This window comes from Parus major, chromosome 3 (genome assembly GCF_001522545.3).
Source record: "Parus major isolate Abel chromosome 3, Parus_major1.1, whole genome shotgun sequence".
NCBI classification, from domain to species: domain Eukaryota; kingdom Metazoa; phylum Chordata; class Aves; order Passeriformes; family Paridae; genus Parus; species Parus major.
The window spans coordinates 40,346,895-40,366,693 of record NC_031770.1 but is presented as its reverse complement, the minus strand read 5'-3'; the positions used below and the strand labels follow the sequence as shown (position 1 = coordinate 40,366,693).

General features: G+C 37.4%; 1 protein-coding gene across 4 annotated transcripts in view; it reads right to left on the bottom strand.

Moving 5' to 3' along the window:
* The window catches only part of SMOC2 (SPARC related modular calcium binding 2), a 140,470-nt gene that overhangs the window by 77,987 nt on the left and 42,684 nt on the right, over positions 1 to 19,799 (bottom strand). For all 4 annotated transcript variants that reach the window (XM_019006134.2, XM_015622695.3, XM_019006135.2 and 1 more), the window contains exons 2-4: positions 17,737 to 17,908; positions 5,197 to 5,303; positions 3,977 to 4,076 (exon numbers count right to left, since the gene is read on the bottom strand). In XM_019006134.2, the coding sequence (XP_018861679.1) occupies positions 3,977 to 4,076; positions 5,197 to 5,303; positions 17,737 to 17,908 (379 nt within the window). The remainder of the gene's footprint in view (positions 1 to 3,976; positions 4,077 to 5,196; positions 5,304 to 17,736; positions 17,909 to 19,799) is intronic.

Sequence of the window (19,799 nt, the reverse complement as noted above, 5' to 3'; positions counted from 1 at the left end):
CACCTTCTTCTCAACTTCTGCCCCATTTCTCAGGACTTCCTGCCTATGGAATTTCTGTAGTTCCCTGCAGCACTGATAACAGAGACAGAGAGTTGTAAAAATGTCTCCTTTTTTTTATGTCTGGTGTTCTTTAGTGAAAGAACTGGGAGATATTCATCATTTTTAAGGAGCTTTATTTTTAATACTGTCATGGGAATGTGTTTGATTTACTGTCCCTCTCACCATTGCTCCTGCAACAGTGAAGACTATTTTCATGGAGTGGAACAGCGTTTTGAGATTTATCATGTGTGCCTTAGCAGTACCAAATGTTGATGTGGGAAAAACTAAAAAGGATGGAAGAAGACCCTCTTTCAGGTAAAGATACAGTAATTAAAGCAAAAGTTTACATAAAACAGTTGGAAAGCCCAGCATTTTTTAATACTGCTTATCACCTTCATCCTTCCACATCTTATGTCTCTCGCACAAAAGGCAGCTTAAAAAAGAGCAAGAACAGCTCAGTGAGCAAAAATGGCTCCAGCAACTGTTTTTGATATGTAAAAAAATATAATGGGACACTTCTTGGACCTGAGATAACTTTAGGAAACACCATGTTATTCAACTAGCCAACCTTAACAGTTAGGGAAATGTAGAGGTTGTTTTGCATATCCAGTATCACAGAGCAAATGAGAAACATGGATAGGGGTTGTAATTGCTAAAAAACTCCTAACTGTCAATCTTAAATTCTGTTCTGTATTTCCTCTATTAAAATTCAAGTTCTTCCAGACTGCCATGTTCTTCTTCCTGATTTCTGGGCATTCACCAAAGGTAGCTCCACTGGGGCAAAATGAAAGGCAAGAAATTATCCCATAATTTCAGAACAGCATAGTTGATTAGACATATATTCTAACCTTATCTGAAGTTGCTGAAGAATAACCTAGAACTGAAAATTAACTGAATATTTTCATTAAAGCAAGAAATTTTCATACATTCCGTGGTAGCACATTACCTATAAGAAAATAATTAGAAAAATATCTTAACTGTAAAAATTTTCCTCTAAAAGAAAGAGGAGGCAAGAGTGACCTTGGGAGAAAAAGGTGTGGTACAGGCAAACAGAGAAATTTTTATAAATGTCTATGAATATCTATAGTCTTCAGAATACATAGAAGCAGAGAAAATTGAGAAACATGCCAGTGTCAGGATGCCACCACTGCAGGAGATCTGCCTGCAGATCAAAAACAGCAAGGCAATTCCTGCATCACGGCTAGCAAGACACGGTGTACTGGACTAACAAGGGACAACAATATTGGCAGAAATGGCATCTCTGTAATAATATTTGAAACAGGAATATATCTACACAACTTCAGTTCACCCACTAAAGTTTTGGTTATAACTCCTGTGCATAGTTATACTAAATAAAAATGTACTAAAGGGAATCAACAGTGATCTGGAAAAGATCAACACTCTTGAGAGGATATAAAAACCCAACTCTGTTATCCTAAACAGATGGCAATTTTTGAATATATACTTGGAAATGGGAGAAAGGTGCAGTTGTGCATCAGACTTTCATTTTGCAATATACAAACTAAGTTTTGACTTATTATACCCCATAACTTTCTGAGAAAATCTGTATCTGTCTTCTCTGCTGAATGAGAAGGTTTCTCCAGATCTCTCAAAACTGAGTTCTTAGCCAATACCTCTGCAAAATCCCCTAGCATTTCAAGTCTTACTTCCAAACTCTGCTGTAGCTGGACTTCTTTCCTGAGGGACAAAGGAGAAGTTATGAACAGTAAAATATGAGAACACTGATACAACCAGGGGACGAAATGTGCAGAGATAATCCCACAGGGTCTCATAACAACTGAAAAATTACCCACAATCTTTCCATGGATCAAAATCAGACTCTGAATACTCACCTGTGCCCTGGAGCAGTTTATTTATCTCTGAGCTACAAAATTCAATTTGAGTGCTATTATGACCTTCACCTTAGCATTTCTGTAAAAATAATTTCCCTTCCCTCCCCTGCAAAAATGAGCTGAAGCAGTCAGGCAGTTTATCTGCTAGCCACATGAATATACCTTTGAGAGGAACTAGGGTTAGGTTCCTGTAGAGATATAGAATAATTCTCATATTAATTGATTAATTACCTGTGAACTACACTGCAGTTGCTCCTCAGTAATACCAATACAAATACAAAAAGTGAAAATATAGCTAGTAATTCAACAACGTTTTGAGCCAAAATAGTGCCATGTGTTATAAGACACCTAAAAAACAATCATTTATCGAACCTTCAGCATCAGCATAACCCTCTTTTCACTGATGTCAGTGAAAGGACTGTTAGGGAGGAAGCTAAAAATGGATTTTGCAGAGAAAGAAACAAAGGTGCACTCTCAGAGAAGCCCTGGCTATGGACATGTAAAAACATCTCTACTCAAAATTACACAGAAGCATGAAAATGCTGTCCTAGCCATAGCATCACAGAATGGTTTGCAAGAGATTTTAAAGTTCATCTCATTTCAAACCTTTTGCCATGGGCAGGGACACATTCCACTAGACCAGGTTGCTCAGACCCCAATCCAACCTGGCCTTGAACATTTCCAGGGATGGCACATTCACAACTAAAGATGACACATCCATGTGTCTTCTGAAGAGGCAGATCAATCATAAATCATAATGACACTGAAATGAAAAAGAAATCACATTTTCCTCTATTTTAAGGTTTCTGAATATTTTATATTATTTTTCACAATTGAGCCTTGTTTCACAGTCACTTTTCAGACTGGATTAAAAGGAATATTCTGAAGAGTATTATTTCTGAATAAAATTCACCTACAGGTAAGATGTGGAAAGATTCTGCAAGTCATTTTAACTAGAAAGACCTTAAAAATAAAAATTAATTTATATGAACTTTGAAACTTCCACAGTGGTCTCTTCCTTCCTCCATCTATTTGTTAAAAACATCAGTGTTGTGCTTGAATGATTTAAGTAGATCAGGACAGGTAAATTCTCTGATCTGCTTTCTTTATCAGCTTTGTTCACACTACAGGATTGGCTTCTTAAAGCTGTTTCTTCCACATTCTGACAGAGAATGGTGCTGCAGTGCAAATAGTTGTACAATAGATAAAGTGTGCAAATATTTGTAGATCTATTACTGTACAATTCTCTCAACCACAAGGGACATAAACAGCAATTCTGACAACCATTCATACAGTTGGGATTTATATTTATCATCAGTATTAATTAAATAGGTTCAGAAAACCCCTGAAAAACAGAACCTGTTAATTTTCCCAATGAAAGACAAAAGATAACATGCAAGGCCGTGAATTTGCTTTCCCAATTAAGTTCTTCAGGCAATTGTTTTCATTTTGCTTTTAATGTTCTATTCTTATTTTTAATTTCTTATTTTAATGCTTTATTATTTTTATTTCTCCTTTGGATTTGGTCATTCATGGAATTTGCTGTGGGAGTTCTTTCATTGGGCTATGTTATAAATGGGCATTCCCACTATGTTTTCTCCTGTACTCTAAATATGTGAATCATCAAAAAACAAAAATCCCTCTGAAATGTTTTTGCAAGGAGCTTTTGTACAAGAGAGTTTATAATAGGGTTAGGTTTATAATAGGTACTGTGCTATATCAGCAATTCAGCCATCTGGTTTAATATATGGACACATGAATATGGTAAAAATGACCATTGCAGAAAACCTTGGATAGCTGGATTAATGTACAAATAAAGTAGATGGATCCCAGAACCATGGGAAGGCTTAAGGTGGCAGTGACCTCAGACTTCATGCACGGCTACATGAAAAGCCAGACCAACTTTCTCAGAGCCTCATCCAGCTGAATTTTACCGAACCCCAAGGATGAGGCATCCACAACTTCCACCACCTCCTGTTTCTGGGCTGACCCATTCTTCCAGTGAAAACTTCTTTTGCTTAAGTCTAATCAGATGCCACAGATGAACTCTGCTGTCATAACCTGACCAGACTAATAAGATTTACCTGGGCAGCGGGGAGTTTTGTGGGCCACAGCAGTACCACTGATAGGACGGCCATTGGGAGTGACACACCAGCAGTATCCAGTGTAACTGTGGCACTGAACCTGTCAGAAACAACAAGAACCATGTGCAGCTTGTCAGACATATGCCTGTTATCCCACAGCATTCATGGCACCTCAGTACAGAAACTTATCCAGCAAACTATACTGACAAAACCTAGAACAATAAACCACAGTGGGCCCATCTGAGTCCTAGATATGTTTCTTTAGCATAAAGCATATTTCAAGCTAAGTGTGGTAGGTGCTTCAGAATCAAATGGAAGAGAAAGCTATTGAAATATGTTCTTGTTTACACCCTTAGACAAGTGGGGTGCAGGTGTTATAAAAACCTCACAAGGAAGCTGCTCAAGGGACACATGAACTGTTCCTGAAACTAGCAATCCTGAGTTTTTTCCCACACAGAGAACATATTGTTCCACCCACTGAAGGAGCAGGACAGAGTGCTTCTGCCAGCATTATTCATATCCCAAGCTGTCAGAAAGGAAACTCTTGGAATTCCTCTTAGAAATCAATTGCATTATATTTTCTAAGGGCCAATATCGCTTGCCTCATCATGCTTAAAAAGAGAAAAATTGTCTCCTGCACAACCCCACGACAAAAATGCAGTACAGAGGGGACAGAAGGTGATCATGACTGGAATATATACTGCAGAATAAGCTCCTAATTGTGCTCCTATTGTGCTCCTTCTGGATTCCATGAGCTAAGTAAATTAGTCTCAGACCATATGCTTGTGAAGAAACTCAGCAGAGAATAAAGAAATATTCTGTATGATTCATGATTTAGCACTTAAGATATGGATTCCAGTCACAAGATTTCTGGTTCAAATGAGGAACAGATCACAAATTCCAAGCATTTTACCATCTGATAAGTATTCAGGGGGCTACAAGAATGACTCAGCTGCCTCATCCTAGAACAGGGAGTGTATTACACAGACAGTGGTAATGTTTGGCTCTTTTGCTGGCCAACTGTGAAAAAGAGAACAAAGACTCAGCACATAACACAGATTTTCCTTCCTTTTTTTTTTTTTTTTTGATGTGCCAGCACAAATTACATTGAATTTTGAAATTACATTTCCCTTCATTACATTTGTCTCTTCCTCACCCTTTTCAAACACACACACTCTGACTTTCCAGTCACGCAAGACACTGAATGAAAAATTTTCAACCTGACTATATGTGCCGTCATCATTGCATTCTGGGATAAACACTTGCTGGAATTCTTTGCGAGCTTGCTCTTGGGTGTACTTCCTCTCAGCCACACATCTGGAAACATCTGGAGAAAGGAAAAAGATAAGTCAGTTAGATGATGCAATACGAAGAGAAGATAGGTGATCATCCATATTACAAAAAAGACAACTCTGAGATTCATGCAAAGAGAATCAGAATTTTAATAAGTGAAAATGTATGATCAACTTGTGTTATTTTTAGAGAAGAGAACCAATACAGGACAATAATTTCTGGACAATAATTTCATAACTGGAAATGAAATGAAGAGATGCTTGAACAGACATCCTTTCTGTTCCAAATGCCACCAAGGAGTAGAAGCCCAAATAGGGCTTTTCCTCTTAATTTAACACAGCAATAGCTGCCAGACTACACCCCACAATATTTTTTTCAGAGCTGGTGGAGCAACAGCTTTCTAGAGCTTCAGGAACAGCAAAGGAGGCAGCAGGAACATATCTGCCTTGTATTTCTTAATCAATGCAGTTAGGCAGCAACTTCAACCGTGACTACAGATCTCCCAGCCAGGATGGTAAAAAAAAAAATATATATATATATATATAAATACTGCACAGTGAAGGGACTTATTGGGAGGGTGATTAAATAATAATTTTTGACATGAATGATTCATATGATGCTAAAATTTAATGTCACAGTTTATGATTTAAGCATGGGTCACCAAGTCTACTACATGGTCCTTTTTGTCCACTGTGAGGTTTCTTGCACCATCTCCTTTGTTACTTGGTACTGGTCTCCATCCAAGAGACCAAATAGCAAAGAAGCCAGCTTTAATTTGGTAGAGTTTCTGTTGTCTAATGAACTACATTGTCTACTACATATACTTTATTTCAGTTAGGCAGTCGAGAACTTAAAAAAGACACGTAACATAAGCTGTTGTACCTTTTGCACTAAAAATTTTAGCATGCTGCTGATGCAGAATCAGAATTTCAGAATCTGCTTGAGCTAAGCAATGTCAGGAAAAATAAGAATATCAGGTGAGCTTAAGGTAGTATTTATGACTTCAAGATGTGACTGTAACATCTGAATTAGAATGATTTCAAACATACGAGCAGAGAAATTTGCTGCACTGATCCCTGTTTGGTTTAAAGACTGTTTGACAGAAACCGATTAATCCCATTTTAAGGCTAAAACTGTCCAATGATTACCCGTGAGACAGAGGTATTGTGGTGATTCACTAAAGCTTGTGCAGTGCTTCAAAAGCATGGGGACAGCCCTTCTAGTCCATGCAAGTTGTAAACTGCACAGAATCTGAACGGTGAGGCAGCAGCGCTTGACAGAAGTTTGCACACAGGTGAGCCAGCTGAATTCCCAGTCCCCCACAAACCCACTCTGTGCCAGTATGAGCCAGACACACATTGACAGAACCAGCCTGGAAACTCAGTGGAGTAGCAGAAGTTCCTTTTTACAGGGTAAATCCTTCACTTGTCACCTCCACTGAGCTTTGGACAACTCACCTGGCAGCACGAGCATTAAAAAATTCCTTCAAGTCCTAAGCAATCTGGTGTGGAAGTGTAGCATAATGAGGACAAAAACTTGTCCTTAGCATCTGCATTTTGAAAACAAAATTGGGGCCCCTTAATTCTAACCTTCCTATTTCTCTCCTGATCTTGGATTCATGTGCACTAGTTCTCTGTGTTACTTTACTCTTCTCAAAGGAGCACTATAAGAGATCATGTTCCTAATATGCTCCAAATACAAATAGTTTCACTTTGAAAAACTATGTTTCAGTCTTAGCATAATTAATTGCATGCTGTTTCAGGAGGGATACTCACAGAGATGCAATGATACCTGAAAGGGACAGAGAAGTTCAAGAAGCCAGAAATGTGAGAAAGAAAAAAAAAATAAGGAACTGAATTAGTTTGTACTATGGCACTTTAATAGTTTGTTTCTCCAAGGGAGAAGTATAGCCAATGTACTGTGCAGCTCAGGTAAAGTCTGTTAATTTGTGCACTGCCAAAGTTTTTTTGGGAAGAAAAAATAAAAAAAATTAAAAAAATAGAACGAAACATTTTAAGCAAGCTTTGGTGTCGTAAGCATTCTTTTGAGTATGGTTTGGTTATACAGTACTTAATAACATGTGGTTTTAATGTAGCTAGTATTTTAACTGAAAATAAATCACTCCTTTGTTGGACCTCTGTCCTCGTTTTTCTAGAATGACATGTGGTTTAAATGTCTAAAAGGAAAAGTGATATAAATTCCATCACATAAGGTCTCTGGTATAGTACCAACAGGGTTGTAAATTATCTTCAATAGATGAATTATCATGAAAATATGCCAAGAAGAAAGAGAAGTTCTCCAAAACTGTCCACCACTTGTTCCTAAACAGCCTGATGCTCTAAAGGCCTCCTATTCATGGATGATCTAATATGCTTTAAAATCAACAGTCACCAAATTTATTGGAATATAAAATTCACATTTGAAGTCTTATTTTGTATTATATAACCATGGAAACATTTTAAACCTATTGGGCATTACTGTGCTTCAGTATACTCAAAATAAAATCATGAGGAAGATCTCTTATCTAGCTAAGCATCTGAAATTGTGTAAAGTCAAAATATATATCCAGTCCTGTTTGGTTTTTTTTTTTTATTTTACTGAGATATTACTGCAGAAGCATAATTATGACACAGAGTGGAGGTCCAAACCTGATAGAAGAAATGTAATTGGGTGATCAAGATAAAAAGAAATATAGAAACATTCATACTCAGAATATTAAAGACCATTAAATTATTAATTCAGAGATGCTAAATTCCTTCCAATTAAAAAAGAGATGACTGAAGAGAAAATAAAGTTTATAATTGTTAAAATATTTTATAATTTCTTTATAAAAGAAATTTAATAAAATTAAATTTATTATTTTCAATAAATTTGCATGTAGGATTACACCATCTGATCATCTGCATCTGTGCCCTGGCTGCAATGCCTTCAAAATCTCTTGCATAACTTCCAGCATTTTTTCCAAAGAAAAAGAATTCAAGACATTTAAGTGCTATACATTTATGCAAAGTAACAGCTGAAAAAGGATGAAAAGATGATTTCCTGACATGACTGGGAGAAAGGCTAATACATGTGCTCACATCAAAATACCAGACAAGAGATAGTTCCAGGGAAACCTTGCAGCTCCTAACATGCATAAATAAGTGATGGGTGACATCCTAATCCATAGGGATAAAAACCTTCCACATGGCCATTGCTCATGAGCATTCAGCAAAGGCGAGTCTGGGATTCACTGTACAAAGTCTCCTTTGTCTGCACCCAGACAATTCTTCTCTACAGGTCCCTCTGTGCACCTTGTAGGTAATGAAAATGTTCACATGAATCTCAGATTAATAGGGTGAGTCTAGAATTATGTGGTTTGCCAGAATTTCATTTACATGAATGAATGAATCAATAAATAAATATATCTGAGGGGATTGGTACCAGTAAAGTCTCTCGCATACAGATTCAACTTTGCTATTTATCTAGGACAGGAATCATTCAGATCAGGATGGACATTGATTATTTTGAAATGAATACCAAGAATGAAAGGGGATAGGACTGACCTAGTACCTTTGTGCTGATTAATCAGCCCACAGCTTTTGACTTTTCAGCATTGCCCCTGACAAAAGCAGGCTAAACTCATGAGTTGAGCAGTGTCTCTCTAGTGACAAACCTGAGAGTAGAGGGGACTCTGAGGCTGCAAGGTTTTGGAAGGATGACAAACACTGTGTAATGCTGCAAAGATTTTTTTTTTTTTAATTTATTTATTTTATTTTTTTTTTAATCTGTTTTTCTTTAAACTTTTGGAACTTTCTAGTGGGAAAAGTAAGGGGCTTGAAACTGTTATTGGTTTCTTATTAGAATTCCCACTATTATTTCTCTTCCTAACTGAAGTATTAATAAGGAAGCCAGCAGACTCAGGATGGATTCTGGTATACAACCTGGTGAGAAGACCATGAGGTTCTAAGACCTGTTAAAATCTGCCTGAAATGCTGCCTAATTTGCCTATAGTCACACAATGAGAAGAGCTAATTTTGAAGATATACACATCCAGCTGCAATTTGGAACTGTGTCAATGACCAGCTCAGTGAGACTTTATCCTCTCAACTCCAGATAAATGGGCTTTTACATCCCACAGCCTTGTGGGGAATTGGGAAAAAAAATATCACCTGGCATAGAGATTGAGCATGAAGATGCATAAGTTTACCTTAAATCAGCTCACTGGGACTCTGTTAGCTGTAAAACTGGATTACTACAAGGCTCATTGCATTTTAGCACAGTATGTTGGTCAATGTGTTTATTGTACCTCTGTGACTCTGTACCAGGACTGCAAAAGCAACCAGAGGTTTCATAAGATGAACACATCTTGAGGAGTACAACAGAAGACAAAACTGAGTGTTTGGGAGTGGACAGAAATACACAGAACTTAAGAAAGTGCAGAGTTGTAGCTGTTTGGGCAGGTCTTTCTGAATTGCCCTGGTGACGATTCTGGCTTCCAGGGGAGACCAATGACCAGAAAGCACAAGCAAAATAAAAAGTCATCTTAATTCTGATCTAAGTTTCTCTGTGCAACACGGAAAACTTTCACCTGTGAAGTGGTGCCACTACATTGCTGCAGGATCTTCCTGAGATAGCACTGAAGTCAACAGGAACTTCTGGAAATAGAGTTAACCTCACTAACAGCACCAGCCTGACTTGAAACTAATCTCATTTTATGCTTTATTTCCAGCAGTACAGCTCTGAAAACACTGAGCTTCAGGGGAAAAAAAAAACATGCACCAACTTCAACTCTGCTGGCTAATCCTTGAATAATATATCAAACAGAGGGAAGTTTATTACTGCAAAGTAGAAGTTTATCATTATAACAATGACACAAACTTATCAAAGGTGTAAACACCATCTCTAAGGTGACATTCAGTACAATTGATTTACAGGAATTCTGGGGCTCTGCAGGGAGTTCTAACCCAGATTCTCTCATGGAAAAGTATACTGCTTGCCAAAAGTATAGATAAATCTCTTGCAAAAGTTTCAGTTTAGTTCATCTGGCATTTTTTCATTTGCTATGTATCGCAGGAAGAATAAAAATACCTTTCTCAGTCCCAACACATGGAGCAAACTTTGCTTGCTTTACGAGAGATTATTGTGTTTGACACAACCTTGTTATATATTTTTTATATATTATACAAAAAATACACTTCATCCTTTACTTAGTCATTTTATTGTAGATGGAATATTCTGTTGAACACATTAGAAAAATTTACTACTTTGTAAAAATTATATGTAAAATGGTTAACTTCATCATTTGAAGGTTTCCTTGGGAGCTTCCCACAGACAGTCAGCTGTTCTTGCACTAAAGAGAAAGCTTTTCTAAAGTCACATAGATGTGAACAAGCAGACCTAGGGCAGACACACACAATCCAGACCTTTCACTCTTTTCCTTTGCACCTTTATTTTGCCACAATACCTGTCTACACTTGTCCTTTAACTTAGAAACATGCAGCACAACTTATTTCAAGTTAGCTGTGCACCTGAGCACTTTCCTGGATTGTCCAAACAACAAACCAGAATTTATTTCTGCTTCTGTGTTTCTTTCCTGCTGTTATACCCTTTTGATAACTGGTAGTGATATGATAAAAGTCAAACAGTCTTAATTTGCAGTTAATTTAGCACAAAAACTTTATTCAGAGCACAAGACACCGCTTAGTTTATACGGAATAAGCCACTCATGAAAATTTCCTATTATTTTGTCCTAGGTCAATGTATATTGTAAAGAACAGATTGTGTCTAACAGCAAAGCAGATAAAAAGCTGTAGCCTCTAGTGATAGGAAATGTAGCAATCTATAGATGCTGAAAGTATCAAGTTTTAGAGATGCAGAGATATTAGCCTCTTGGGTTGGAAAGGATGTCAGTACAGACATTTAGCCTGACATGGCCATAAAATAATGACTTGCTGCTTCGTGACAAGAGCTGGCCAACTCTTTCACTATTTATTTTTATAGCTGCTTTCTGGATTCAAGCAAAACAGCAGAGCAATCTTAGCCTAAACTCTCCTCTATTGGCATCTAACAGACAGAGCCAGGCAGTGTGGGGTTTCTTTGTTGTTTTCTTTTTGCTTTTTATTTTTCCCCCCACATTTTGCAACCACAAAGCAATTTAGATATCTAAGCTCTAAGATAAAATAAGGAATGCTGTGCTGGATTCCCTCTTGGCACACTATTTCAGTTTGCTAACAGTCACATTTGGAGAGATTCAGTCTGGTTAGAACTGAATCAAATACTTCAAGAAAAAGTAAAGCAACAGCTTTCCAATTTTTTAGATGCCAAAGGCTACACTAGGCTTTCTGAGAAGAGCAGAGATTTGATAGTTTGGAGAAGTCTAGTTTGCTAATTCTTGCACAGAAAATCTGAGAAGGTTTGCAACTATTTTTGGTTCCTAGTCTTCAGTGCAGTATTATTGCTTTAGCACTCTCCATTTCTTTTAGGACCTTCATTTTTATATGAGGTCTGAAACTCAAGCTGAAAATACATGAGCAGAAATGAAAACTCCACAAAAAACCCTCCAAAAGATTACTTTAAAATCAAATTGCTGTAGTGCATTTTTGATTTTATGAAGACACATTTTTTTGTGCATATGAATGCCCTTACATACCTTATTTCTGTGCAGTCTGGCTTCAGCAAACTCTGCTTGGAGAAATATTAGCAATAAAAATTGATAATTTTAAAAAGGGATAAACTCCCTTTCCAAAAAACTGTGGATACTATCCCAGCATTACTCATATTGTGTTCTAAGTACCACTAGATCCATTTAAAAGAGCAAAGACTATTCCACAAATATATTCGAAACATACTTAAGACTATATTCATTTCCATTAAATGCTTACTAGAAAGTAATCAGAAGCCAATTCCACTTTCTTTAAGAGAAAACATAAATTGTAACTTCTATATGTAGATACTTTTTTCACAAAAACATTGAATTTTTTTTTTCTCAGCGCTTTTACTACAGTGGCTTGATGTGTAACATCATGACACATAATATAAATGAAGACTCAAAACCAAAACGAGGTTGGGGCTGAAAAGTATTTGTATCAGGATTGCCACCATCACAGCCTGGAAACTTGCATTCATCCTACAGATTAAACACAGTGTCTACAGTGAGAAAATATGTCTGAAAAAGGAGGAGACAGCTCCTAGCTGAAAGTATTTTAAGACAAAAATCTGCCATATAATCAATCTTCCTCCTGTAAGGTTTATTTTCAAAAATCCCAAAGTTGGTACTACTTCTCAATATATTCTTTTTTTTAATATGTTTTTCAAAATAGCAAAAAAACCTGCATCACTCTTTTTTTCCTTTTCCTCATAGAAGATGAGAAGAGAAAAGAAAAGGGACAGCCGAGGACATGTAAAAACTGCCCTGTTTTTAGTGCACAGACTGTGCAAGGTCTCAGTCTGCTCAGGTTTATTTTTAAGACTGACACCTTGGTCCAGTCCAGCTTTCACTCACTTCAGTTAGAAAAAGAACCATACCTACCCACTGCTTTTTTCTCTCTCCAAATGAAACATCTTGGGAGCATGTCCTACCACCCAAACACATCCCACAGGGCTGCCTTCCAGGCAGCAGGTGCACCGGCCAAGCCAAGGTCCCTGCCCACACTCTGAGCGAAGGGACGTGCTCAGGCACTGCGAGCACACGTCAGCCTCACACCCGCCTGGCTCACAGGCAAACCTGAGCTGGATGGCAGCCTCCATGGGAATTCTGGAAAAGGTGTGCGCTCAGAAAACATGTCCAGCATTCACAACCCAGCTCTTTAATAGGCAAGAGTAATGTTTCTCCAAATTACGCTTGGGTTCGTTAATTATGGGACCAAGATCAACTTGTGGTCTCAAAGCAAACAGTGCCCAGCAATGCCTTCATTCTTTTCACAAAGAGAAAACCCTATTAGCATGTTTATCCAAAGGCAGAAATTTCAATTTATTTAATCATGCTTTTAATCCATTCATTAACTCATTGTACTAATAGCTTAAATGAGTAAAACTTTTCACCATTCCTGAAAGCCCTGATTTAAAGAAGCAAATGCTGAGCATTTTCTTCTTTAAGGAAAACAAATAGCAAAATCCCTGTTTTATGAGAAATTTCAATCATATTTTGATGTGCTTTGGATCCTTTTGTGACTTGTGAGAATGAAGATATTACCTTTTGTTATATCTATGATAGCTCATAAATGTTCTCAGCATTTTTAAACAGTGAGGCTCTTTAAGGTACCATAAATGAATTAAGCATGATCCACCTAGGGTTTCCCATGGAGAAAGGGGGATCTACACAGCTACAGGAAAACAATGACACTGCTCTGTGTGATGGCTCTCCTTGGTGTACTCACAAAGCAGTAAGTCTCTGTTGGGGCTACCTCAGCAAATACTGAATACACACTCAGTGTTAGATTAAACTCCAAACTCCTCAGAAAGTAAATATCACTGTGTAAAATTCCTACATTGCCATTTTCAGTAAGGACCACTCAGACATCTGTGGAAGTCCAGTTTAGCAGCTGCTTACAAACCCAGGTTGCTGTTAACATGATGATAGTTATCTAAGGAAATGTGATGCAAGCTGGCAGTGGAGATTTTATAGTGATTGACAATTTGTATCAAAACTCCAGCCATTATAGAAGTCTTATTTTAGTAGAGTACTTGTAGAGAAGTCACAAAATCTAAGTACCTCAGCTGGGATGTTTTAAGAACTCTGTGTTAGGGTAGAGGTATGCTGGCAAGATGGAACATATGATTTTTTTTGATTTTTTTTTTTAATTGATCACAATGTGAGAATACCAAATATTATTACCGAGCCACTTGCTTAATAATTGAGATTATTAGTCTCCAGGGCCCCAATTATGGGCCAGGTACATTCACTTAAAAACAAACTGAAAAATGAAATGGGTATTCTTAATGCTATTTATGAAATAAGAGAAATGAAAGAGGAAAGAAAAAACAGACTAAACAGCCTTAAACCTGTAAAAGAAGGCACCTCTGTGCATGCTGCCTGCTGGGAGTAGTTCTTGGCCCATCTTTCCACTGAGCCACATAGATACAGTCCCCAGGAGAGCACAGCTGGCCAGTGCCCAAAGTGAAACAGGGAGCACTTACTGCCTTTCCTGCATGATGCTCACACTGTCTCCTTGCATTACTTAATTAATCTGTGCAGACATAGTGTCTGTGTCTTTCTGAGCAGTTTCAAAGCAATTACACTGCTTTTCCACTTCTTCTATGTTTTGTTCCTTTGGCTGTGCTGGGCCACATTTACTGTGAAGCACTTGTGTGTGCATGTGGTTGATCCCCATCACAGGTGATATTTTAACAGTCCTAACTGTTAAACAACATGAGTAGTATTTCTCAGCTGTCAACACACATTTATTTATTAGATATGTAATCTCGTTGCACAGTAAATGTCTGTGTCAAGCAAGTGGCAAATCTCCAGAACTTCAGAATTAAGATTTTGTTTGGAAAAGTATCCAAAAATGTGGATGTTCATCTACAGTGTACACAGTTTATTTGTGATCCTAGAAACTCTAAAAGTAGGCTGGAAATTTTATAAGGTTTTAGCTTCTTATAGCATTTCCAAGCTTAGCAATGGATTCCAGCAATGACTGGAAGTGGACTTAAAATAAAAAAAAAAATATTATAAAATTATTGTCTTCAAAAAAAGAAAGCAAGCTAAAAGAATGGCCTATTTTGATGCTTTTTTTTTTTTTTGTTAAAGGTGGGCTGTCTTTCAGAAATGAGAAGAAGTTTCAAGGTTCATTTGTTTTCAGGTTTGTTTAAACTGTTTTGGTCTCTGCTGCAGTCATCAGGAATTAGAACAGAAATACAAGGGAAAAAATGTTTAAATGCTGCCATTTTACTGTGATCTTTTAAGATCTAGGATCTAAAAATGTTTTCCTTTAAATGCTAAAGAATTGCCTGGGCTGTGCACTCTTGCTGTGAATGAAACTTGAATTAGAAAGAAAGCAAGCACACACAGAGAAAACTATCCCTTTGTACTTTTTAGTATTTAAGTGTTTAAAACCAAATAGATGAGGAAAATGTTGAGAGCAGGTGAGAAAGAGAAAAATGAGTTAATATAAATGTGCCTTTCCCAGGAAAAAAGAAATAGATAAAGCAGACATCAATCTTGTCATCATTCAAAATTCCTTATGGATGTAAAAGAAATCACAGTTCTGAACATCTAAACAAGGAATGATGGACTCAAAATTATTCCAAAAGGCTGTCAACATAAAGTGTCAAGGTCTTTGGATTTCTAAGAGCTAGTCATCATTTATTTAATTAAAATGGTACCTGGAAATATTTTGTTTTCAGAGAAGATTTTTGTGAGGTGAATTAGGATTTTTTTTTTTCCAGAGGACAGGAGGAGACAGACTTAAGATTGCCTTTTTTGATCGATTTGGATGATTATCACTGCACAGATTTAAAGCTGTGAAGTCTATAGCAGGAATCACTTCTTTTCTCCCTTCAGGACATCCACATGAAAACATGTGTGTTTCTTTCCCTTTTACCTGAAAGCTCAAAACTTCTTTCAAAACCAGTGCTTTAAAGGAGAGTTAGGGTGGGTGTCTGTTTTTTCAGGGGTACAGACAAACACTTCCAAAACTATCTGTTTTCATTCCTGCATAGAATGAAAGTAAATTCTGAAACCTTGAAAGCTGTTCTCTAATGAAACATCACTTTTTGGTTAGCCCCACTAAAACAACCCTCTGCTTTTTGATCAAGCATCACCTGCAACAACAAATTTCACCACTCAAAAGCAACTGGTTCAAAAGGTCTTAATCAGAGGACTTCCTTGGCTCTTTCAGAATGTTTGATATGACCATCAGAACTAGCCCTAGCAATGCTGGAACTGAAACTGCTGCTAGGCAAATGAATCATCTTTTTCTTCTTCAAAACTTGTTTTTACAGCTTGAAATATTTCTGATACAGCCATAAGTAGGAATAAAGACACTGGTCACTTCAAAATTTAAGACTGCTTTACTGAATAAGACATACTATGAAAATGTAAAATTTAAAGAGCACTGGTCTCTTGCTGATACTGACCAAGTGCATTATTGGCAAATATCTGCCTACTACCATTCAAAGGAAAAAACATTTGGTTGAAGAGAAAATTATGTGTACATGCAATCAGCAATATTTAAGGTGCTTAAAGTGTCTAATTCCAATTTTACAATTCTACTCTATGCATTAATAAATAAACAGCAAATGAACATTTCTCCCAATTGGAGCTATTGACTGCAGAAACACTTGCAGTCAATATCAATGACGAAACTTCAGTAGAGCAATTCTCATCCTAATGAAGAAAATTTCTTGTCTATGAGTTTTTCAGTATGGTATTAAAAAAAATACAGAAAAACACTCAAAACTAATTTCCATAAAGCTCTAATGTATAGAATGAACAAATACCGAGTGCACAATATTTGTCTCTGTCGTTCATGAGCGTAACAAAAGCTTTGGCTCAGGTAGCTTCATTATGTTATCCTTGCTCACCACAGTAAATAGATCCATCAAGTAATACAATGGTTTACTATGAAAGGGCTGAAGAATGAGGATACTGTTTCACCGCAGCAGAAGATGAGACAGAATGTCTCTTTGAAGCAGTCTTGGTGCTTCAGAGGTCTGCAGGAGCTAATGGAGAGAGATGATGTGGAAAATTGCCTCCTACAGGTTGAATTGGTGTGGTCCCTGGGGTTTTCTTTCCCCCGCCCCTACCTCCACTCCCTGCCACTCTCTTTAGGACAGAGAGAAAGGGAAAGCAAATCTTTAGGACTACTGCTATTCTTACACCTTAGAAAGATCATTGTGTTGGGAATCACCCCACACTTCAGTAAGGAACTGCATTGTCTAGCACCACGTTACTCTAAAATTTAACTGTGGATATTTTATAGGGTTGCATGTCACCCAATTTCTCTAAAAAAAAGATCAGAAGTAAAGGAGTGGATGATACAGGCAGCAATGGCCTGTGAGAGCTCTATGCATTGCAAAGCTTTTTTTGGATTTTTCTTTTTCACACTCAATACACCCTACCACCACAACCCCTGCCACACCATGTGATTGCAGTCAGGAAATACAAGACTTAATTTGACCATCCCAAACTTAAAATGCCAAATTTTACTAGATAAGAAACTTTGAAAGATAACAATATTTAAGAGTTTCTCTAAACTTGCTAGTGATATGGTCCTTCTGAACAAGAACCCAGCCATGTAATTTCCTTAACAGTGACTTACTGAAAAATAAGTGAATATGGGACTCACAATTCTGAGGAAGGCTCAAGATTAATTTATCTTTAGACAGCATATCGTTACAGAAATAACAGGATTAATTTTAACCCATTTGCTTTTAGAAAACTCTTCAAGTCCAGCACTCCTGGTTTTCAATTCACAGACATTTCAAATACAGTTTTAGAGTCTAGTGTTTTTCATTAAGGTCAAGGGAAACTTTGATTTTCTCACCTTTGCAGTTGCCTCGGTAGGCTATTTCCAGCTGAGGGTCTTTGCATTTGGCTCGTTGAAATTCACACCGGGACAGAAAAGTTCTTCCATCCGATGCACAGAGTGATTTCTGAGGGGAACCTGCACAGTCCAGGCTGCATTCTCTGTCTTTGTCTTGGTCCACTCTCAAAAACTAGGGGAAAAAAAAAATTCATGCTGTAGAAATGCTATTCCCATGTGAAAACTGCTCTGTGGCCCCTTCCCCAGCAGACATACAAATATTACCCAAAAACTGAAAAGAAAGTTCTGCTCAATTTGTCTATTCAAATCCTAGGCAATTCAGTATATCTGGGATTATTCTGCTGCTGCTGCTGTGAAATGGCAGTGATTGCAACATCTCTGTAATATACACTAAATCCAGTATTGCTATTAGGAAATCCCTGAATCTCTTTCAATCATTATGAATCTCAAACCAACAACTTGGAGTTTTTGGAGTGAAAATGGTGATGGCAAAAACATTCTTCACAACAAAAACGAGACAGCAATGGATGCTTGTCTATTTTATTAGATATTTATTAATTATTCTACAACAACATGCTGAAAAGTCTATTCTAAGACCAAGTAGGATTTTTAATATAAATATTCTCACTGTGGATTTCAGTGGACCTCTTTCTAGTTTTGACACAAAGCTACACTGAACTCAACTAATTGTTCCTCCCTCCAGTGCCAAGACCACAAGGCTCATGAGTTTGGCACCATCCTTGGCACTGTGAAAAGAAGGAGCTTCTCGCCCTGAAACATGCTGCCAAAGAAAACCTAATCAGATCTGATGCCACTACATGCCAGCCAAAAATGAAGACAGATAAAAATAAAGGTATTACTTTATCATCTGAAGTCTTGAAAAGCTGAGACTAGGGAGGAGGTGAAGTCAGTAAGTGCTTAGATGAATTTCTCTAGCCTTCTGCTTCTTGTGAGCAAGCACAAAATTTAGCAAGGCATACAGCTATTAGGAGGTAAACCTTCTCCTAAGCACCGTGAGGTGCCCAAGAAAAGATGAGCATCCAGCTAAAGCCCTGTTTTCATTGGTGCTACTTCATCATTACAAAACTCAGGTAGAGAAAGTTTTGAACTTCAGATGAGAAACTGAAATTAGGAGGAGGGAAAATTCAAGGAAAACAAAAAATGTGGACAAATAATAGTATTTGGGATTAAAATTTTAAAAAAAAATTCTTCAATTCCCCTGCATTTTATTACACCTAAGAAATATATAAAGAGAGTTATAAATCTCCATAATCTTCATACTTAAGACTGTGGTCTATTTGCATTTCCTATCATTTAACATGAGGAAACACAGATGTTTTTCTGGAGAGTCTGCATGAAAATGGAGAGATTATCTCAAAGATATCACTTTAAAATAATAGTCATACGGTTGGACTTTTACCAGAATTTTTATATTTTAGTGGCACACTAATATGAAAATGAAAACTTCCTTCTCCCAACATTTTTGAGCAATTTTTCACTTTTAGGAATAATTAACTTCAGAAGCAAATTACTCACAAATTACACACAAACCCCAAATCTTTCTCCAAGGAATCTAGCTACAGAGTTCCAGAAGTGGAGAACAGATGTTCCTTGCTCCCCATTATGGTGTTATTTTGCAGATCCTTCCTGCCGACAGAAATTAATAATTAGGTGAGCTGAGTGGGAAGGGAGAAAAACTCAAGACGTCACCCTTTGCTTGCACAATGAGTGACAGTGAAGACAGGCATCCATGATTCTGAACAACCTCCAAATCATGCTGGTCCCCAGGGCTTGCCTGGGAGCCCTGATGAGCTGCACTGTGGGAGCTCTGTGAGGTCATCCAGGCTTCTCCTTCTTGCCTGGGAGGCATCTGCAGGACTCTGACATTAGGCCTATCTAGGACTGTGAAAAGGATTTCTCAATGAAAAATGGACCACATGGGGGCCCTAGCAAAAAAAGTTGGATCCAGTCCTCTGCTTTGCCTCTGACTTCCCCTGTGGATTTGGTGATGGCAAGTCAAGAGATCCCCCTCTTTCTATTTTGGGAAGTAAGGAATACAGTCT